The sequence below is a fragment of the Coturnix japonica genome, chromosome Z, assembly GCF_001577835.2.
Source record: "Coturnix japonica isolate 7356 chromosome Z, Coturnix japonica 2.1, whole genome shotgun sequence".
NCBI lineage: Eukaryota > Metazoa > Chordata > Aves > Galliformes > Phasianidae > Coturnix > Coturnix japonica.
The window spans coordinates 7,696,506-7,718,615 of NC_029547.1; the positions used below are offsets into that span (position 1 = coordinate 7,696,506).

General features: G+C 55.9%; 1 protein-coding gene across 4 annotated transcripts; it reads left to right on the forward strand.

The window, feature by feature from the left end:
- Window positions 1–531: 531 nt before the first annotated feature.
- IL11RA (interleukin 11 receptor subunit alpha) lies at window positions 532–21,012 on the forward strand. 4 transcript variants are annotated; one of them, XM_015848449.2, is made up of 13 exons: window positions 532–664; window positions 16,855–16,954; window positions 17,181–17,241; window positions 17,401–17,567; window positions 17,708–17,822; window positions 18,668–18,700; window positions 18,951–19,114; window positions 19,207–19,370; window positions 19,456–19,597; window positions 19,942–20,037; window positions 20,136–20,235; window positions 20,409–20,491; window positions 20,583–21,012. In XM_015848449.2, the coding sequence occupies exons 2-13, from the start codon at window positions 16,855–16,857 to the stop codon at window positions 20,600–20,602; spliced, it is 1,245 nt and encodes a 414-aa protein (XP_015703935.1). In that variant the 5' UTR covers window positions 532–664; the 3' UTR covers window positions 20,603–21,012. The 4 variants fall into 4 exon arrangements, with proteins under 4 accessions (XP_015703935.1, XP_032297279.1, XP_015703932.1 ...); XM_032441388.1 differs by lacking the exon at window positions 532–664 and adding an exon at window positions 757–778; XM_015848446.2 differs by lacking the exon at window positions 532–664 and adding an exon at window positions 9,917–10,036.
- The last annotated feature ends 1,098 nt before the right edge of the window (window positions 21,013–22,110 follow it).

Below are 22,110 nucleotides of genomic sequence, written 5' to 3' on the forward strand. Positions count from 1 at the left end.
CACACACACACATATATATATACTCCAAGGGAAATCAGGGAGGGCAGTGAAGAGGTAATGCTCTTTAGAAAAGAGGAATGCAAAAGTACTGAAGGACATAAGGAGGAAAGAGGCTTTTATTTTTCTTTTTCCCTTACGGCTGAGGGACACGAGCCTGAGGGCCAGATTTCATCCTACGAGTTAACAAGCTGTAACCCCTGTAACACCCAAACCACAAGGAAATGACAGGAGCAGGGAAACTGAGGCACGGGCAAGACCTGCATCACCCCTTTCTAGGATGCTCTGCATCCCAGGGGGACCCTGACCCACGCAAGCCGTGAGCCCCGACGGGACCGGCTGGGCGAACCGAGTGCCCCGGAGCCATCGGGATCCCGAGGGGTTCGTGCCCCGGGCTGATGGAGCCGCACACCGGAGGGTGCGGAGCTGCGGGAGCCGGTGCCGGTGCCGGGCGCGGCTCGCAGACAGGAAGCGTCCCGGAGCGGCGGCGGCAGATTGGCAGCGCCCTGCTCCAATTGAGCGGCGTCGGGCCCGCACCGCCCGCGTTGCCTCCCCAGCCGGCCCCGAGCGGGCTCCCCTCCGTCGGTGCAGCTCTGCGGACCCGTTGCCGGGCCCGGCCCGGCTCGCTCAGCACCATGGACACATAGCCCGGGAGGCGCGGAGGAAGGTAGGAGCAGCCCCGCTTCTCCTGTTGGTGACTCTCCGCCCGGTTGCCGGCTGTTGCAGGCAGGCAGGAGGCTGAGCGCCGTGCTTTGCCGCTTGCCCCGAAGCTCGGGGAAAGGTAACTCCCCGCTCAGCCCGGGAGCAGCCCCGCGTTTTCCCTGCATGCGGGTACCCGGCACTGCTGCCCTTCTGGGCTCAGCTCCCGCGTGGAGATGCATGGGGGGTGGGAAGAAGTGCTGGGGTGGAAATTTTGAGCCCCTTCCCCATCATCTGCTCTCAGTCTCCCCTCTAAGCTCCGGGGATAGTTTTCTGGAAAAAGTTTTGAACAATACCAGGCAAAGTGCCCTCACCCCTGCGGAGCCACAGGTCTCCCTGGCAGGGCCCTCTCTTCTCCTGGGGGGTCTGGGGAGGAGAAAGCTGTTCTTAATTACGAGAGGCGCGGAAAGAGCTGCTTTCTCATGCGCAGGCATTAGAAGGGCTCAGCCTGCCTTGTCCCTCCTTGCCCTTGTCTGGCTCAATCACGGCTTCTTAGTCCCTTGCGGACACCCAGCTCTGGTGCTGCTTGTGTCACCTTCCCTGGCCGTGTCAGCCCCCGGGTCTCTTCTTGACTTCTGCCAGCAGACTGGTTAACAGTGTGAAAGGAGCTGAGTTTCGCTTGAACTTTGCTGCCACAGCTGCCGGCCCCTTCTGTGATGATGCTTCAGTTTAATTGTATCTCTGCAAGAGGAAACACAGAGATACAGCAATTCAGGGACGTGCCGCTGTGCCCCAGGCAACAGTGCGGATGGCACAGCTGCTGCTGTGCGTGGCTGGCCCAGTGAGTGCCAGGAGGTACCTGCTCCTGCAGGCTGCAGCCACGTCTGGCGTTGGCTGGAGGAGGAGGTGGGGTGTTTGCACTCCGTCTGTGTTTATCCGAGGGCAGGTCATGGTGTGGTTACGCTTGGGGCTGCACGGAGCTTGTGGCATCTCAGCCTCAGAGCTGTGAGCTGGCAGTCAGCAGGGCTCCTCCTTGGGCCAGTGCTGGGATGGGACATGGCCACCTGGTCTTCGGTACTGTGCACCGTTGTTCTCCAACAGCCCAGCTCAGAGAGGAACAGGGTTTGCCCTCCTCTTGTCTACGAACTGCCGCAGTCTGCTGGGAGCCTCGTGGGGCGGGGAAAACATGATCCTATCTGATAAGCCACTTTTTCCCTGTCCTAGAGAAGCAGTCTGGCTGTCACGGTAGCGGGGGGAGGAGGATGCTTGGCTGGGTGCAGGCCCTGTTTATGAAGGATGAATGAATGACTCACTGCGTTGCAAGTCTCTCCGCTGTATTCAGCCTGGAAGCGCTGCCACTTCCCTTTTGCAGCTGCCTGGTTCAGCAGAAGCTGCTGTGCTGGGTGGGCACCCAGAACCCACCCTGTGTCCCCCTGTCTGCAGGTACCTAATGCCACCTGGCCCTGCCTTCTGTGCCATCTCACCTGGACCTTGAGATGGGAAATCTATGCAGCTGGGGACAGCGTGTGGCATCCTCATCTGCCAGAAGCTTTCCTTTCAAACCCTTCCTTTCTGCTCCAAGTTGTGTTCAAAGGCAACTCCAAGGCTTTTCCTGCACACGCAGGACTAAACCTCCCTCTGTTTTCCTGCCTGAGTATATTCCTGGAGAGTTTATTCCCATGTGGCTTTCTGCCAACATTGTGCTTTTAGTTCAAGACCTCTTCTCCCTCTCCGGTGTTTACCCTGCTGTATTTATAGCATCTTCGTTATTTTATATGGTCAAGTGAGCCAAGAGATCCTTGTCTCCTAGTGCTGGATCAGCTCCGGGTTGCCTTCACTTCATCCTCCACTCTCCATCTCTATCCCTGGCTTGCACTGTCCATCCTCAGCCATTCAACATTCCCTAGAGGGCTCCTGCTGTGTCAGTGGTCCCTTTGCAAGGTGTGTCCCCCTGTTTATAAGTTGCTCATTTTTATATTGGCAGAACCTTGGAATTCAGGTGAACATTTGTCCTGGGGACAAGGTGTCCGCATGCCCAGAGCAGCGGGCTGTGAGCATCATGCTGGAGATGTGCACTGTGGGGTTGGGCAGAATGTACCCAGAGCCTGGCAGTGTGCCTGTGTGTGTAATGTGCTTTCATGTGGGCACATGAGGCTGTCCTCTTCCTGCAGGCCTTGCCGTGAAGGAAAACCCTTTGAGAGATGCTTCCTGGAGGAGGGGTAGGTGCCAACCAGCTCATGGCTCTGCTTTCCTCCTGTACAGCATCATTAGGGAAATTTGGCACCTTTCTGCCTTTCTTTCTTCTCTTCTTGCTCGGTCATGGGATGTGGTGGCTCTACCCATGCCAAAGCCACAGCCAAAGACAGAGAATGTCTCGGGTGGGAGCTTTCCCCTGGGGCAGTGAAACGGGGCCTTCTTTGGCTTTTGGAATGCTGATGCAAAACCAGCATCAGGAATTAGCTCCGGGGTGACTTGCTGGGATTTTTAGAGTTTTGGGTTTTGCTAAGTGTTCCTGTGATTAAGAAAGCATCTCATGTGTGAAAATCACCAAGTCTCTCCTGTCAGAGCTTTAAAGTGACTCTGTGACCCCAGTTCCTACCAGCAAACTCCATGCCTCCCAGTGATGCTTTTCTCTGATGCGCCCTCCTGCTGGGCTGTGGAGGTGGAAAAGGGTGATGGTGTCTTAGAGTCATGGTTTACTTGTCTTCCCTAAGAGTCACATTCCAGTGGACCATTTCCATGGAAAAAGAAAAATTCCTCTGGAAATTAGAAGCAGGTTTGCTGTGTCAGAAATCAACTCATTAGTGGGAGTTATCTCTTGAGTCTGGCTGGTTCCCAGGTCTCTGAGTCACCCTGTCATTGAGGCAGCCCTGGCATGGCCTTGGGATGGGGTGAGTTTCAGGTTCCGTGGGGCTGTCCCATCACCCGCAGTGTCAGGAGGAGGATGGATGGATGAGTGAGGGAGGATGGAGGCTGAGTAGCAATTCCACCTCCCCTCCAGGCTGTGAGTTTTAGAAATGGGGGAAAAAATGGGAAACCACCTCCTAATCTCTGCTGCATCTGTTGTTTGGGATAGGGAGGGCTTGGGATAAGAAAGGCAAGGAATTAAGCTATGCTCTAAGACCTGATTCACCTCCATCCCAGCAGGATTTTGTGCTGTGGTCACATCTGACCAGTGGAGCCTGGACAGGGGCCAGCAGGGATCAGTCATTGCAGAAAAAGCTTACAAGGGATTTTGGAAGGGTTTGCTGGAGGGTCTGGCTGGGGGAAGGCCACATCTGTTCATACACATTTTCTGAAGATGCATATGGAGATGGCAGCCGGGCTGGATGGACCACTGGTGAGAGCTGGTATGGGTGGATAAGTTGCTGAGCTGTGCAGGGGGGTGAAAGGTAGGGTCATGCACTGAACCTGTGGGAAAACACACTTGAGGAGGAGAGATTAAAAGTGATGAATCCTTGGGTTTCCAGTGGGCTGTAGCCACTGGGGACATTTATGCAGACCTTGCTGTGGACAATGTGGTGGAGGTATTTGTGGCAGTGGGCAAGAGGGTTGGGTGTGCAGAGAAGGGCTGATGCTGAGAGTGTTTGGTGGGGTTTTAGAGTCCACTCCAGGACTCCCCAGTGGCTGCCAGGTTCTGGTCCTCTCCTCTCAATATGGAGAGGGCAGAAATAGAAACAGCATAATAAAAATGGTTACGGCCCTGCAGAGATTTCCTTATAGGGAGGGGTGGAAAAGTTTAGGGCTCCTTCGTGTAATGAAATCCTGATGGTGGAAAGAAGGTCGTTTGGGCATTTTCTGTTTTACCCGAGCTATTAAAGTGAAAACAAGGGATGCCGAGCCTGGTTTACAGAACAATGCTGGAGACATAGTAAGGGGCAGGGGCAGAGAAGCTACAAGCAGGCAGAGCTCCCCGTACACCACAGTGGCAGGGCTGGCTTACCCCCTGGATCACAACCCATTTGGGGGATGCTGCGTAGCATCCTGTGGGCCCCAAGTGCCTGGTTTTGGCACAGGGGTTTGGATTTGCTGCAGAACACATAATACTCAGTGTCCCTGTGCAGGGCATGTCCCTGTGCCCACAGGGTTAGCACAGCTGGTTCAGCTGTTTCCTTTGCCTTCCTCTTTCCTTTTGCCAGCCCTTTCCTTTGGGACTGTGCACTCCATTCTGGCCAGATCTCAGTCCCTGGAGCTGGTACTTCACCAGCTCCTATTTGACAATGGTCAGCCCAGACATCAATGCTTCTTGAATTCAGTGATAAGATGAAAAGAGTGATTCAGACCTTGCCTTCCTGCAAAGGCAGCTACAAAAAATAAAAGGGTGACAGGGGGCTGCTGCATGGCTCAGCTGGAGCGTCACCCCATGGCATGTCAAATTGCAACAGAGGAGCTGCAGTACAGAAAGCTGTGCTGAAATGGCCCCACGAAGGTCCCCTGGGGCTGGCCCAGCTGCCATGTCCCTTGCATTGCTTTGCGAAAGCCACTGTCACGCACGGTGCCTGGGCCAGCTGGCATCTCCCCATACTTTCGTGCAGAGCCAGGACAGACCCTGAGCCCCTGGGGAAGTCCACAGGAGTCTGTCCTTTGCTTTCCATGAGTTTTGCCCAAGGGCCAAGTCTTAGGAGGAGCTGGTGGGCTGAACCAGCTCTTGCTCCATCACCATCTTGCAAGGGCCAGCATAAAACTCCAGAGGGTTTGGCCGCCCTCAGGCTGCTTTTGACTTTTAGCTCCTGCGAGGCTCCCAGGAGGCTGCTTCACAGCTCCTCTGAGGCCGCTCTGCCCCATCACGGCTTAGAGTTTCGCAGTCTTGCAGCTGGAGCGTGACAGCACTGGGGAAGCATCCTTTTCCCTTTGGCCATCCCTGATGTTCTTTTCATCTCCTGCGGCCAGAGTAATGCCTGTTGTCCTTGTACCCATGGCACTCAAAGGCAACATGGGTGCGTGGGGCTCTCCATGTGCAGCATTGCACTTCCCTGTAGCACAAGGAGCAGGATGCGGCTCCTTGCAGCAGTGCCAGGTGTGAACTCCAGAGGGGATGTGTTCCTGGAGCATCCTCTTGACACTGGCTGCAAACTCCTCCTTGCTCTCTCCCTGTAGGCTTCATACAGGCACTGAGATCCCTGCAGCTCTGACTGTTCCAGGAACGTCTTGCAGGGCTCTGAGGTTTGGCTCCCAAGCAGCACAGGATGCTGGGCTGGGATGGAGACCTTCAGATAACTGTTAGTGTTTATGCTGTGCTTAGGATGTAAGGATAAAGGGCATAAGGATGAAGGATGTGAGCAAGGCAAGGTCTGTGGATCTGTTTTCACCCAAGATGTAACTGGAACAGTGCTGGGGCATTGTCTGCAGGCAGTGTCCCCCTAAAACGTATCACTAGTGGATGAGGCCACGGTTAGCACCAAGCAGGTCTAGGACCAGACCCTGCCAGCTGTACATTTGCTTCCTGCAGTGCCTGGAAATATCCCTGGGAGTTATTTTCCTCGGTGTTGCGGGGGGGGCAGCAAATGCCTTCCTCCATCCTTCACCTCAACGAAGGGAGGGTGGAGGGGAGGCAAAGGAAACTTTTGCGGCCAGCTCGATGAATTTCCAATTAACAGCTCGCCTGTAGCGTGTCTCACCACCACGAGAGGTTAATGCACCTAATGCTTGGAGAAACGATCCATTTTTCTTAGTAATTTAATAGCGTGGGCAGTCTGCTGGCTGACTGAGATCCAGCAGCCAGCACTGAGGAGCTTGTGTGCCGGGCTGCAGCCCGTAACCACCTTCCCTATGCGAAGGAGGAATGCTGACCTAATAGAAAAGACATTTAAACAGAAGTTTTAAAGAGCAGCACGGGTTGGACTGGGGTGCAAAGCTGCTGGCTGCAGTGGAATCAGTCTGTGCATCGGCACAGTGCAGCACAGGGACGGCCCTGCCAGGAGCACCAGCGGCCGCCCACCAGGTTACATTGGGCAGCTGCTTTGTTTGCAGGGGAAAAAGTGAAAAAAAAAAGGCAGTTTTTGGGAGGCCGGCACACGCTGTGAATTGAGGCTGGGTTCAGCGCCTGGCCTGGGCTCTTGCCAGGCTGGAAAAGCCGTGGCGTTTCGTTCTGACATTTTCCAAATGAGACGTTTTGATTTTATTTTATTCCCCACCCCAAGGTAATGTTTGGAAGCCAAATTTAGCTCGGTTTAATTCGAACCATTTTAAAAAAGTAAAACCGCTGAAAACTAAACAAGGCCTATCATTTAGAACAAAATGTTTTGGTTTTCGTTTTCCTTTTGGCACAAAAGTTCAAAATGTGTTTTGTTGGTTTTTGTTGGTTTTTTTGATTTTTTTTCCATTCTCCTCTTGACCCACAAACAACTTTTTTTTTTTTTTTTTAATTTTTGTTTTTATTTCTTTCCACTCCTGGTTGTTTCCCAAGATGATGCTGTGATGTGCATGGCATGGGGACAGCTGTCCCCAGCAGGATGACATGGCATGGAACAGGACCTTCTGTGTGATACCTGGGTTGGAGACCCAGCGCTGCAGCTGGAGGGATTTCGGGAGCACATCCCGCTGCCAGCACTGACTCAGCCAGGAACTCCTTGAAACAAGGGAGGCCCCATGGCAGGGGAGGATTTGGGACTGTCCCTGGGGTCCTGCGACCGAACACCGGGCTGTGTGTGGATGCATCCTTGGATTCAGGGAGCTGCAGGGAAAAGTGAGCACTGGCATTGCCTTCTCCCCTTGTTTATTCAGGTTTAAAATTAATCTGGCCTTCCCCCGCTCAGGCTTGTACAAACACTGCATGTCCCGGGGCGGGGAGCTCCCTTCGATGTGCTTTCCCCCGGCTCTGGGTAAGGTCCCTGATGGTGTGCTGTGGGCTGGGGGTACAGCAGAGCGCCCATTCTTGCCATGGGTGCAGCATCATACAGGGATGGAGCCTCCAGCCATAAAGCAGGGCACGGTTAATCCTCTGGACAAACACTGCCCAAAGCCAGCTGCCAAAGGAACAGCCAGGCGGCCGTGTGCCTGGATCTGGCCCCTCTGGGCTGGGTGAGGTGCCCATCATCCCCCCGACTGTACCAGCCCTACTGCTGTCCTCCGCCCCCCCGGCCGTGCCAAAGCCCCGCTCTGCTTTCCCTGGCCTTACCGGGACGTCTCCAGGCTTCTGGCTGTGAAAGCAGCGAGGAAGGGACAGCGCTGAGCCAGAGGTTCACGCTGCGATTCCCTGACTCATTCAGCACCTGATTTTATTTGTATTTTTTCCCCTCTCCTCCCGAAGCAGCGCATTCCACAGCGCTGCTTTTTATAGCCCCGGCACGCTCCCGGCTGCATCCCCACTGGCTCTGGGTGGCACAAACACCGTCCCTATGGCATTACAGCAAGGGGAGAGCGCAGGCAGCGGAGGAAGGGAATTAAACCCTCACCCGGAGCCACGCTCCCGTTCCACAGAGGTGTTTAAAGACCTGCATTAGTCACCCACGTGCCACGTGCCGGTGGCAAGCGGAGGTGGCCGGTCCGTGCCTCTGCGGTCCTGCTGTGTGTTCGGGGGTGAGAGGCAGGACAGGGGCTCCCAGTGGGCGCTTTGTGAGCATAGGGGGCAGGCTGCCAGCCCTCTACATAGGCCGTGCATCCCTCCAAAAGACGTGGGATGGGGGTTTTGCACTGCTGGGGAGGGGGCAGCCGGCCAGCAGGCAGCCAGCAGGCAGGGCAGGATCCTCCTCGCTCCGGGGACGGCTCCACGCGTGCTTTCTCCAGACGTGATTTCACTGCTGCAGGGAGGGCCCGCGGCCAAGGGACCGGCCCCAGGCGCCCCGGTGGCTCCCGTTAGTCACTCAGTGGGGCCAGGGGCCGGGGCGTGCCCGGGGTCCGTGCGCGGTGAGGGGATGGAGGCCCAGCAAGGCTGTGGTTTTGTTCTGGGGAGCTGCCAGGGAAGGCGGAGGGAAGGAGGGGGAGAGGAGGGAGGGATGGGGGGAGGCCGCCTGTCGGCCCCCTCCTCACTGCCACGTGGCCGAGAGCTGCCTGGGGAGGGGGCAGAGGGCAGCGGCAGGAGCCAGGTGTGAGCAAGCAGGTGGGGATTGTGTGGGGATATGGGGATGGCATCCAGGGACACTCCTCAAGGAGTTGGCTGCTGGGCATGGCAGTGAGGGAGCACAGGATGTGCCACAGGGGAACAGCATCCCCTGGTTGGGAGTAGATCAGGGGAGGTGATCCCATGGCGGGGTGTAGAAGGAGCCCCTCAACTCACCTCAGAGGTCAAAGCCGCCCCTCACAGTGGTGGATACCCGCTCAGATCTACACCAAGGGAAAAACTGGTGGGGGGCAACAAATCCTTGCCACCCCCAATCTGTATCTCTTCTCCTCCTGTGATAGTTAACACCAGAGTCAGGCGTGATGCCAGGAGGTGTGAGCAGTCACCCTTGACCTGCTGCTCCTTCACCTTCAGGGACACGATACCAAAAGGTGACCTGCAGGCAGCACTGGGAATGTGCGGGGGTGGCATATGCATGGGTGGTTTTAACACTATGCCAGGTTCTGCAGGGGGCTTCAAAACCCGTGTCATCCCACAGCCTCTGTGTTTGCTGAGTGCCTCAAGCACTGTTGAACAGGGTTGTGACAAGTGCCATATAGGCTTGCCTCGGCCATACGTTCCTCACTGTGCCCCAGCAACTATGGTGATGTGTGCCATACCCCAGCAACTGCTTGAGGACTGCAGGGGGTGGGGATCCTTCCAGCAGCACCTCATCCAGTCCCTCGTGCAGCTGGTGGCAGGCACAGGGATGGCCCAGATGGATGCTCAGGGCACAGTGCTGTCCCTCCACTCCTCAGGACATGCTGAGGGCCATGGCCATGTGCTGGGGCTGCTGCCACAGAGCTGCTCGCAAGCAGGCCAGGTGCTGAGCATGCCGGGAGAGGGGAAAGCCTCGGAGACTCGTTCAGAAACAAGGCTGCCCTTTTATTCTCCTTTACGACTGTGTTTTAATATCCACAAACACCCCTCCCTCCCCGGGCGGTTGCCAGCAGAGCCTGCATCGCTTGCACTTGGCCGACCAAAAAACCCCAGCCAAGCTCAGGGCCTCAGAGCAGGAGGGAGTATTATTTTCCCCCTCCTTTTTAATATATGTTTTCTGTAGCTCTAATTGGATGGGCTTGAGCTGCAGCCAAGGCAAACACACCTGAGGGAGGCTTGACTTGCAGACCCCATCTGCTGTGCCAGAGGCTCTGCTCTCCACACAGCCGCTGCCTGGCCCCTTTATAGGGAGGGGGCTGCCTTTGAGCAAGGACTGTGCAGGAGCCCCTGCGCAGGAGGAGGAAGCAGTGCAGCATTGCACCGGCAAGGCTGCCCGGGAGATGGTGCAGAGCTGGGGGGGCAGCAGGCAGCTGCAGGGGACCCCCCTTTCACGGCATGACCCCCGCCTCACCCGGAGCCGAGGTACCTCCCCACTTGGGTGCTGGCGGTGGCAAGGGACGCTGCGCCTTTGGGGGTGGTGGAGTGGGTGCTGGCCTTCCTGGGGTGACCGTGTGGGTGATTCAAGGGGTTGCAGCCCCTCTAGAGTCTCCTGTGTCCCCAGGGGAGAGTCATGGCAGTGGGGTAAGGATGCAGGGGGTCTCTATTGTGCCCTGCTGTTTCTTGGGCTGCAGGGCCACCTACCCAGTGACACCCATCCAAGGAGTGTTTGGGAAAATGAGGAGGGGACATTCATGTGCAAGGCCACCACAATGGCTTGCATTGACAGCCAAATCCCAGCCCGGTGTTTGTTTAGCACTCTGGTTCCCTGGTTCGTCAGCTTCTCTTGGGTGGGCTTTTCAGCTGAAATTTCCTCACTGCCTTTGTTTCAGGGCCACCCTGGTGTCACCATGGCTGGGTGGCTGAGCTGCGCAGTGAGATCTTACACCATGACGGTGCCAAGCAAGCCGAGGAATCTCTTGGGGGTCTCTGCTTGCCCATGCTCTAATTCTTGGGATTAAATCTCGGTGCCAAGCAGGGAATGGGGTGCACACCCCAACCGTGTGCTGTGGGTCACCTTTGGGTGTCACCCACTATGGCCTGTACTGGGAGGAGCTCTCCTCTTCCTCTCTATATGCAGTCTTTCCTTGTGTGCAGGGGACAAGGCAAGGTACCCTCTCCATCTACAGGGAAGGATGCAGCATGGCATCTGCTCCTGCTCCCCCTGTGGCAAACAGGCAGGCATGGAGCAGACATTACCTGCTGCAAAATGCTGCAGAGAATCACTCCATCATTAAAGCACAAAAAGCTGGATCCAACCCTGCAAGGAGCTGATGGATTCCTCCAGGTGGTGGGCTGGGCAGGAGGGATTTGCACAGGCTGGGACATGTCTGCCTTCCCCCTCCAGTAGGGTTGCAGTTTTGCCATGCATGGGTATTTTAGGGTGCAGTGGCTGTGGACGGAGCCAGGCTGCACAGAGGGCAGCTCAAGCATTTCACGAAGGATTTCAGAGCTGTCCTGGCCTCGAGTCAAGGCAGGCTGAAATGGGAACATTTCGAAATTCTTTTGGATAAGGAAAATTCCACGGGCAGCCCCCCTCCAAAGAAAGTTTGGGATGGTTGAAATGTTTGGAGAGAGAGGCTGTTTGCTTTTGTTTACTCTGAACTATAACTTTTCGGGGGGGGGGGGAGGTGGAAAAGAAAAAGGAGAAAAAGAGACAATGGGAGCTTGTAAACAGAGCTGTCCCCAAGCGGGGCCAAGGCATCCCTCCAGCAGTGTGGAAGGAGATGTGTCAGCACGCTCCCAACTTTGCCCTGCTATTCCCCCCGCTCAGATACACTCACACTCAATCCTTCAGGAGCACTTTCTTTTTTTTTTTTTTTCCCCTCCCCCAGCACAAAATGATCCAGCCGGTGTTTTTCCAACCTTCTCAACTCAGAGCCCCCCCACCCTCTGGCCCTGCTCTGTAGCCCCCTGTCCTTGGCAGCAGCCTCCTCCTCGCGTACTTTCCATCGTCACTGCTGTGCCATGACTGCCTGTGCCAGTAGGAGGTGACAATTAATCAGTGCAGCTGCAGGGAAGCGTTCTTCCCATTCTGCTGCATTGGTTGTGTGCGCAAAAGGGTGCAACTTTGGGTGTCCCACTATGCAGGGACACCGGAGCCAGAGCGTGCAGAGTTAATGAGCTTGTAGTGGTTTTATTTGGCTCCCCAGGTGGCCCCTAAAGGCACCTGAAATCCCCATCCAGCCCAAAAGAGATTATTATTTTTCTTGCAGGAGAGTGACAGTAAATTGCTAGTTGCAGGAGTATTTGAGCCATTGAAATGAAACGTTAGCAGCTCCTGAAAGCAGGCAGTAACAGCAAAATGTTTATTTTGGACCTGCCACCCTGCGGTGTCTTGGCTGACCCGCACGCCTTCGTGCCTTGCAGATGGAGCTGAGCCCAATTGCTCCCAGACACTGCTGAGCCCCCTAGCACTGGATGGGATGGAGCTGTGCTGTGCACTGAGAGGCCCCTGTTGCCCCTGCTCCAGGCTGGAGTTCATCAAGAGCAGCCTGATTAGCCCCAGCACCAAGGTGCTGCATTTGCCATGGGGCACTCACAAGTGTGCAGATGTAACGTAGGGCTGTGCATGCGCTTAATCACAGCTCCAGCTTCTGCCCCTCAGCACTTGCTCCAGGGACTTTTAACTGGGACCAGGCGCTGCCTGGGGAGCACACCGTCTGGTCTGCACAGCAGAACCCTTCCCCATTCTAAAGGAAAGCTCATTGCACATCCTCCAGCACCCAAATTCTTTCTGGAGCAGAGAAACATCCCAAATCTGAAACTTAACTGGGACGGGAGAAGTCATTCCCTCCCAGCCTTTATCCTGCCAAGGTCCCTCCAACCCAGTCGGTCACAGTTGTCTCGGACCCAGCTACCTCCATGGGGTCACCCTCCCATGTCTTCATTTCATCCCTTGCCCTCTGCTGGCCAGCTGTCTTTGCAGCCAGAAGATTATTTTTAGGAATTTCTCCAGTGTGCGGCTTAGGGAGGAGGTTGGTGGTGGGGGACAGGGGCGGGGGAGGAGAGGCTGGTGTTGGGGGCTCCATTTGCCCCCCCCACTCCGAATAAAATGCAGCCAGCTGGCAGGGCTTGGGGCTGCTGGCTGCTAACAGAGCTCTTGCTGTTTGGCCCCTGCTGATGCTTCAGGTTACAGCCGGGAGCCAGAGCCTTCGCCTTCCGCGGGATGGGGCAGGGGAGGGTGCGAGCGAGGGGCCGGGCGGAAATCGCAGCGTTGGGGGGGGGGAGTTTCCCAGGGTTGGAGCAGTGAGCCGCCCCGCATCCGAGCTGCCGCGATGCCGAGATTTGGGACCCCAAGCACTGGGTCGTGCTAGTGGCTGCCGGCCTGCAAAGGAACGAGGTGCAAGGGGTGGTCCCTGGGTGCGGGGTTTGGGTTTGGGTATCGGCGGGGCTGTGGGTGGTGGGGCATGGATGGGTTTGGGGGGCTTTTACTGAGTTGGATGGGGATGGGTATTTGCGGTGATCGTGGAGCAGAACCCTTTCTCTCGATCGTGTTGGATTTAACCCTGTGTTTGGGATGCTGTGTTTGGGGTGCATAAGGCACATTTGGGCTGTGCTGGGTCTAAGCTTCATTTTGGGCTGAGCAGTAGTCCCTGAACCCCACCATTCTCTCAGGACAAGCCTGCAGTGGGTTTAATGCTTTGTTCAGGGGTATTCCCACAGTGGGTGCAATGCTGAGTGCAGGACTGTGTATGTGTGTGCAAAGGGGTGAAACGGGAAACAATGCTTTTTGGTGTCCCTGAGGCATGAGATGAGCGGGAGTCACTCCTCGGCATTGGAAAGATGTTAGCAAGAAGAAGTTGCAGGCAATGCTAGCAGTCTTGGTAGCTGCATTTATCCCTGGTGGCCCCAAAAACAGCAGAGGGCACAGCTCCATCAGCAGTGGCACTCAGTGTTTAGATGCCTGCAGGATGGGTGCTTGCAGTGTGCTCTCCAGGTGCCCTGCGATCCTCCTCCTTGCTCTTAGACTTGAGTGAAAGAATGAATGCAAATAAAAAGCACTGAAAATGAGTGCATGGCAATCACTTCCCAAGTGGTGAGGCACAGAGGTGTAGTTTGAGATGCAGGATACAGCGCCTTGCAGCCACGTGAGGAATTGCAAGAGGCAGCAGGGTTGATGTGGTTGCTGCAGGTTTGTGCCACCTCCAAGTCAATGTTGGGTACACAAAGCACCGCAGCTGACATGGAGAGAAGATGGTGCCAGATGTGCATGACAAGGATGCTGCCAGCTTTCTGGGCAGAGCAGCAGCACCGTCACTGGTGAAGCCCACACTGCAGTTCCCCAGACCCCACAGCATGGCAAAGGACAAGGAGGGGGTTAGCGAGGCACTCCCTCCCAACCCTGAAGGAAAGCAAGCTGAAGAGGGAACTTCCTGCTGCTTCCAAGCGCCACCGCCCTTGGCTGTGGGACTGGTTTCCCACAGCGGGCACTGGCAGGGAGCAGGGCTGGGCAGAGGGGCAGGGATGCTCCAAAAGCACAGCACTATGGCATGAGCATGGCACTGTTGTCACACCTTTCCCACTGCAGATGGGCATTCTGTAGGTGGTTGACTCCAGCGGAACAGAACTGCCAAATACAGTTGGTTTTATTTTCCTTCATTTCAGTGGTGCTGCCCCACAGACCACCCTGGGGGAGGCTTGGAGGCACTACGGGTTTGTGTGCTCAGTTGGGAGCACCCTTGTGTTCCCATGGCACCGCCTGCATGTGCTCCCCTGGCTCTGCATGTGTCTCTTTCTCTTTGAAGAGCAACTTCAAATGAAGCAAAGTTTTAAAAAAAAAAATAACAATAACCGCTGTCTTTCAAAGCACCGACTGCAATGGAAAGTTGGCGTCCCCCAGGAATCTGCGCCCAGCTCTGCCAGGCCACCGTGGGTCATGGCACAGTGTGACTGTGCTGAGGGGACTGTCACATCCCATATGTGCATCGGCGCTGTGTGTGTGATTTGGGGGCAGGACGTCTTGGCTCGCAGTGCTTAGGTTTCAGAAGGATGCCACTGGAAGGAGCTCACAGCAGGGCAGGATGGCAGCATGGTGTGGGATGGAGGATGGTACCTTGCATTTCTAGCTGGCCCCTGAGAGTAAAGAGGGCATCTCGTGGGGCGGGAGCCACCAGCCCTGACCCAGCCACCGCAGTCACCCTGCCCTGGCAGGGAGCAGCCGCCTCTCGGCCTGGGACCAGCCCGCAGGGAGCAAGAAAGGCTCTGATTGTTCCCTCTGGTTTGGCTCCAGGCCATAGAGCCGGGACTCCCTGTCCCCAGCTGTGTCACTGCTGGTGCAGCACAGAGGGATGTTTTCTCCGTCTGTGTGGGGATCCATGAGATGGCAGCTTGGCTGAGGGAAGCAGCCTGACCATACACATGTGTGGGCATCCATTTGCATGTGTTTTAACCTCGGTGCAGGATTTTGGTAGCAGAAAACCAGGGCATTGTTTCTAGACAGATTGCACTGAGCAGCTGGAGACCTTCAACAGCTCACACCAGTCTGCAGGTCTCCCTCTTTTCTGTGGCTCCTGCCTGCTGTGGGACAGTGCTGTGGATGCTGCTTCACTGTGTGTGGGCTTCTGCTCTTGGCCATTGGGTTGCAGAGCAGGGATTGCCCTGCATCCCATCTCTTTAGGATGTTCAGCTGTGGCCAGGCTCTGGCAGCAGGCAGGAAGGTCATGAGGAGCAGGATGATCAGGAGAAGAACTTGTTTTACTTTAAAGCATTTTGTGTTTGTCCGTGCTGCTGCACTCTTCCTTCTCCCTGATCCCCTCCAGCACCATCCATTAATTCTGGCTCATGTGGTGCTTGGAGTTATTTTGGGTTGCTGCTTTTAAAGTGTATTTAAAGTCTTTTTTCCATCACTGACATATTTTACTTCTAGGCCTAGTGTTCCCAGTCAGTATCAGTTACCAGCATAGTTTTGGCAGAGTGCTTTTGACTGATGTTTCTTGGGAACGTTTCTCCGTGTGGTTTAGTAGGAAAAGCTTATGACAGTCTCATGAAGTTATTTATGTGTGGGGCTTGCATTGGAGGCTGCCTGGTGGGTGTGGGAGGATGGGGAACAGCAGCTTCTTCAGGTGTCTGAAGCATCACAGTGTGCTATGGAAGCATCAATAGTATGATGCAGGGACTTTGAAGTGTGATGCAAGGACATCGTGTTATGATGGAGGGTCATCATGGTGTGATGGAAGAGCACCATGGGGTGATTCAGGAGCACTGTGTTGTGATGTAGGATTACCTTGGTTTGAGGCAGGAGCACTGTGGTGCAATGCAGGAGCAGTACATGCCTTTTCCCTTTCATAGAGGAATCCAGAGGCCAGCTCCTCACCTCACTGGGTTTGAGCACATCAACTCATTTCTTTTATTTCTCATAACCCCAGTATTACGTGGTTTAATGTGCAAAGATGCTTCCAGTTCTCTGGGCTCGGTGAGCAGCACCATCCCCAGCTTGCTGTACTGCCTGCAGAATGGACACTGTCAGCTGCTCTGTGGCACGTTTCCAGGGCTGTGATATTCCCCTCCAAGCTGTCAGCCTGGGTGACTCAGCAGGACATGGATTCACACTCACGGGGCTGCAGCTTGCACCTGCCCCTGTGCCTGAGGCTGGCAGGGAGTTTGCTGCAGCCCCTGTGGCCATATGGGAGAGAATGAACAACCCAGCCCAATAGTGCCTGCCTCTTGTTATCAGACAGGCAGCAGGAGGTATTCCAGGGAAAAAATAGTTCATCTGTTTCTATACCAGTTTGAGCCAGGGCTGTAATAGACAGGACAGTGCTGTCTGGAAGGGATGGAGTGCTGGCCAGGATGGATGGGGCCATGCTGGCTGGGATTCATAGGACAGGAAAGGCAGGAATAGACACGTTGGGGTAATGCTGGCTGCAAAGGTCAGAGTGATGCTGACTGCACCACAGCATCCCCTTTGATCCCTCCTTGTTCATTTGCCTCTCCAGCTGCACTGTCACAGTTCTGTGGACTACACTAGTTTAGTCACAGGGAGACAGCCAAGGCTCTCAGCACAGGGCTGAAACAGCAAAGAACCTTCAATCCATCCACTTTGTGCAGCCCTGATCTCCTTAGTGGTGTTTGCCTGTCACCTTCCCATTCCAAGCACTGGGACTGCTCTCGCTGGGTACAGATGTGAGAGTGGCACCAGTCACTGTGTGGTTCACAGCAGGATGGGGAAAAGCAGTGGGACAGGATACAGGGATGCTGACACTGAGTTAACATGCTCTGTTTTCCCTGTCTGCTTTCCCCAGATGCACAGTCACATCCAAGGCCTGGGCAGGGTGATGGTGTTCCTCGCAGCAGCTTTGGCATCAGCCTCCCTCACCATCCCCGAGGGCTGGGGAGAGGAAGGTAAGCAAAGCAGAGCCCTTGTGGTGTGGGGACACTGTGGCTCCCTCAAAAAAGCAAGGACCAAGCAGTGTCTGTGCCTGCCCTACAGATGCCCTTCCTTCCCTAAATTCATTTGTAATTCATTTCCTCATCCACCACCCACTGCCCAGCCCCAGCCAGGACCAGACCCTCCCTGCTCCCCAGTGCAGCAGGACCCCAGTGTGACCCCCTCTATGTGCCCCTGCAGGTGTGCAGTACGGCCAGCTGGGGACGGACGTGACCTTATCATGCATCGGTGCCCGCACTGGGTAGGTGTCTTATGTGCACAGTGGGTGATCTCTAAAAATACAGGAGCAAAGCCAACGTCTCCATCCCTATTTTTGCCCATCCTTCTGCTCTGCACTACTACAGCTCACAGGGTGTCCCCATATCCCCATCCCCTAACACTCTGTCTCTCTCCCCTACAGCTCTCTGGTCCAATGGAGACGAGATGGGGCTATGGCACTGCCAGAGGGCTCAGCCATCCATCAGGGAGCCCTGGTGCTGCCACACGCCAGCCTGGCTGCTGCTGGGACCTACAGCTGCCACGACGAGAATGGCAGCCTCCTGCATGCCGTGTCCCTGCAGCTGGGGCGTGAGTAGCACGTCCCTTGGCTGGGTGGCATGGGGGTGGCATAAGGGGGTGACACATGGGTCCCTGTGTGCTGGCTCTGTTGCAGGGTGGGAGACTCTGTGGGGACCCCTCACTGACAGTCTCCTCCCCTTGGTCTCCAGACCTGCCGGGGGTCCCTTCTGTGTCCTGCAGAGCATCTGACTATGAGAACTTCTCCTGCTCCTGGACCTCCAGCCTTGAGACCTTCCTCCCTACCAGATACATCACTACCTATAGGTGAGGCCTTCGGTATGAGCCTTCCTGAGCTTAACCCATCTTATCCTGCCTGCACTCTGACCTTCACCCTGGATTCATATCCAGTCCCACAGCATAGCAGCCAAAGAGTAGGCTGTTTCCAGGAGCACAGCTCCTGTTCAGAAAGGGGCCTCTGAGCAGCACTGGGGGCTAGCACAGGCAGGCTCCCTTTTTTGCAGTGCTGGAGGAGGTGGAGAAGAGAAGCAGGTCGTCTGCAAGCTGCCAAGTGCTTCAGCATGCTTCAAGATGAAAGGAGTTAGGGAAACGACGCTGCTTCTAATTATCACAGCAGGCCAAATTATGGGACTGCTTTGAAGTCAGCCAGATTCTATAAAAACCTGCAGCAATGCTCAGCTCCACAACATGCAGGCACAGTGGGGATGCAGGGCTCACCTCACCCCCCAGGCATCTCTGGGTGCGTAGGCACAGCACGGAGAGGGTGGTTGGAGCTGGAGCTGTGCAGAGCTGGCAGTGAGAAGCGGTGGGGTTTGAGGCTGATGCATAGAGTGAGAGCAGAGCCAGCTGCTGGGGAATGGAAAATAACACTGCATCCCTGCAGAGCTGCTTTTGTTAGTGTCTCTGTGTGCTTGCTCCTGCTGCTTGATGAAGTTAGTGTGGAACCCCCAGGTTCTCTGCTGGTGGGACTGGGTATGATGTTACTGCTAATCCCTGTGCCATAGTGCCCATGGGCAGCAAGGTGGGAGTGGGGTGCAGCAGAGCAGCTGGTGCAGAGACCCCTGTCCCTTCTCTGGGTCATGATTGGGTTGGCCTTGTCCTGTCCCCTGTCCTGCTGTCCTCAGCATCTGCTTTTCCTGTCTCTGCTGCAGGAAGAAGTCGCTGACAGGAGAAGAGAAGCGGAGGTAAGGTACACTTCCACCTGACTCCCCATTCCAAAATCTCTGCCCATTTCCTCCTGGTCCTGGAGGCAAGGGCTGGGGAGCCCATGTAGAAACACAAGTCATGTGGCTTGTGGGGGTTGTGAGAGTCATATGGGGGGATGATGGGAGCTGCCCAGACCCTACTGAAGCTGTAAAGGGGTCTTCCTCTTCCATGGAGTTCCTGGCATGGTCAGGGGAAAACGTACCACCACCCCACCTCCCTGTCCTGCAGAAACAAGAGTGGGCACGTGGGGCCATGCCTGCAGGACCCAGCACGCAGCGGCACCTGCACCGTCCACCGGTCAGAGTTCTGGAGTTCCTACCGGCTGAACATCACCGAGGTGAACCCACTGGGCTCCAGCTTCCGCCTCCTGGATGTCACCATGCAGGCCATCAGTGAGTGCCTGTCCCCCTGCCTGCCTACCCAGCCATCCACATGGCACAGCAGAAGGGTGACACAGTGTGATGGAGCATCCCCTCCCATGCAGTTAAGCCAGACCCTCCAGAGGGGTTGGTGGTAGAACCTGTCCCCCTGGCCCCAAGGCGGCTGCACGTCAGCTGGAAGTACCCTGCATCCTGGCCCAAGGAGCCCCACTTCCAGCTGCGGTTTCGCCTCCAGTACCGCCCCGTCATCCACCGCTCCTGGTCCGTGGTAAGCAGAGGCCAGGAGGGGTTTCACAGTGAGCTGGTGGCCTCCTGTAGGGGTGTCCATGTGCCAAAAGTCTTCTGCTGCACAGGTGGAGACGGTGAACTTGTCTGAGGTGATCACAGACGCTTTTGCGGGTCTGGAGCACGTGGTGCAAGTGAGCGCGAAGGATTTCCTGGATGCGGGGAATTGGAGCGAGTGGAGCGCAGAGGCACGAGCCACGCCGGTCAGAGGTCTGGGACAGGGGTCCTACAGGCTGAGAGCATCCCTCTCGTAGCCTCCCCAGCACACTGGGCACCTCTGTAGCCCCTTTCCATCCCTTGGGTATCACGTGGGCAAGCCCTAGCTCCTGGTGCCCCTTCAAGTTGCCTAAAAACTGATTCCACAGTGGGAGGAAGCAGCTCCCAGACCATTGAAACTCATGGCAGGGTGTGATTTGGGAATTGCCCCCACCATGGCCTTCAGGGCACCCTTGGGCTACCAGGACCCTGTGGCCCAGAGCACCCTTCTGTACTCCTTCGTGTCACGCTGCCTATGGTTTGGGGTGGACTAATTCCCAACCCTTTTGCTGTACCAGACCCAGCCACCATGGTGAGTGAAGAAACCACTACAGACGTCAGCCTGGGGAGCCTGGCTGAAGAGCCCTCACAGGCTCCCAACCCTGAGCCCATCAGTGAGTAGAGCTGGGGGTTGTGGGGTGGGAGCAGGTTCCAAAGCCTCGCTATAGGGTCCGTTCTGAGTGCCAGAGGCTGTGACAGTCTTCTGTCCCAGACCGCAGTGACCCCCTGGAGAATACAGCCATCCTGGTCTCCCTTGGGATCTTCGCCTTCTTTGTCCTGGCTGCGGTTCTTGTCATTGCCATACTCATCTGGTAGGTTGGATTTAGTCCTGACTGCCCAGCATTGGTGTCCCGTGATGCTCTGTCCTGTGGCCCCAACACAGCTGGGCACAGCTGGATAGGGGTGCACGGTGGAGGCACTCCAGCAGTGTCAGTGTCCAAGGAGAGCTGCTCAGTGTTCTCAACAACTGTTGTTCTGTCCACAGGCTCCGAGTGAGGAAGCACAGCAAAGATGAGACCAAAGCCCACAACTTCTTGGTTGCTGCCACCCACTTGAAGGCTCTGCCAAGTGAGTGCTGGGGTAGGGGAGCATGAGGCCAAAGGGGCTCAGGGAAAGGCTCAGGACAGAGCCTCTGACCGTCTGCCTTCTTTCTCTGAAGGGACCCAGATCCTGCCATGAGCTGCAGCTGACCCCGCTCTGTGCATCTGCTCACCATGTACGGGACATGACACCACTGTTGGCCCCAAGGGCCCCATGCCATGCAGCCTCGGGCATTGCCCTCAGCACCCCCAGGGTGCGAGATGGACCCTATGGACAGAAGCTGCACTCCCAGGATCTCTGGGCTGCCTGTGCCTGTCAGGAGCGGCTGGACTCATGGGGATGGGGCACCGAGCCAGCCCCTCATCACCTCAGCATGCCGCCTCCATGGGGATCATGGGCACAGGCTTCTCCCAGGGGTGCTGGGCATCGGTGACCGCTGAGCCCCCCACCAGCCGTCAGCAGGCAGAAGGGAACCCTCCTTCTGTAATCTCAATAAAGAGGGCAGTGTTGGCGCTGCCCAGACAAGACCCCTTTGCACCAGATGCTGGGCAGGAGGAGCAGTGACAGCTTGGTGACCCTCACTCCGTTCAGCTTTTGATGAATGCCAGCAAAGGATGGAACCCTCTACAGAGCCCCCCACTTGGTGTGTGCTGCCTACCCCCCTACCCCCACTTTGACCCAGCCCCTGTAATCGCTTCCATGTGTTGGCACCTCCCAGCCCCAGTACTCGGCGCCAGTGGCTTCGTGCCCAACCAGATCCATATGAGGCTGAGTGGAAATGTAGGCAGCAGCAGTGTGGGGAGCATGAGGAGGATCTGGGGTTCTGCATTATACAGGATTTATCACACTGTTCCCCATGCACCATTAGGCAGCACTAGGACCTGGCTCTGGTCTGATCTGACCCCAGAGCTGTGCAGAGAGAAAGCTAGACATTGCAAGAAAGGAGTCAGATTTGTGCCCTTTGCAGTGGCACCACCAGTTGTCTGCCTATCTCCTGCTGTGTGCTAATCAGCTCAGCTCTGCCCTCTGCATGTGCTGGGGCTTGGCTTTGCAGGTTCCAGTGTCTCTGGCATGTTACAGGAATTGTTCCATACTGGGATGGAAGCCTACAGTACCCAGCCCAGCCATGCCTTATGTGCCACTGTCACCCTCATCCTCCTTGATCCTCAGCATGCCATGCACAGCCCCTTCTAATTAGAAAACCTCTCTTAGCACCATCAGATCCCATTTCAGCACCACTGGGCTGCAGTTGTCCATAGGATGCTGTTGAACACATGCAACACCAACCCTGTATCTGTGACTCCAGTGTCTGCAAACAGCTCAGCGTGTTGCATTCACCTGGTGCTGGTTTAGGTGTTGACAGCTGTGTCCCCCATATCCCACCCTGCTTATAAACGTAGAGTCTGGGCTTACACCAAGGGGAAAAAAAAAAAAAAAGGGAAAAAAAAAATAGAGAATTGCTGCTTGCTGGCTGGGGAAGAGCAGAGACCTCCAGAACCTTGCACACCTAATCTAGTACCGTGCCTTGCCGTGCCCCCAGATGTGACATTTAGCAGCCTGGGAGCCCAGTAAGCAGTCAGTGCTTGGGGTTCTAAAGGTACGCAGAGCTGGGGGCTGCGTGCTCAGAGATTCAGCTGGTGTTGGAT

Bases quoted from the DNA above. Each gene is read 5' to 3' on its own strand.
- IL11RA (XM_015848446.2), top strand. From the start codon at position 10,010: ATGACCCCCGCCTCACCCGGAGCCGAG. The intron at 17,568-17,707 runs GTGAGTAGCACG...CTTGGTCTCCAG, and splicing joins CGTGTCCCTGCAGCTGGGGC to ACCTGCCGGGGGTCCCTTCT. The intron at 18,701-18,950 runs GTAAGGTACACT...CCTGTCCTGCAG, and splicing joins ACAGGAGAAGAGAAGCGGAG to AAACAAGAGTGGGCACGTGG.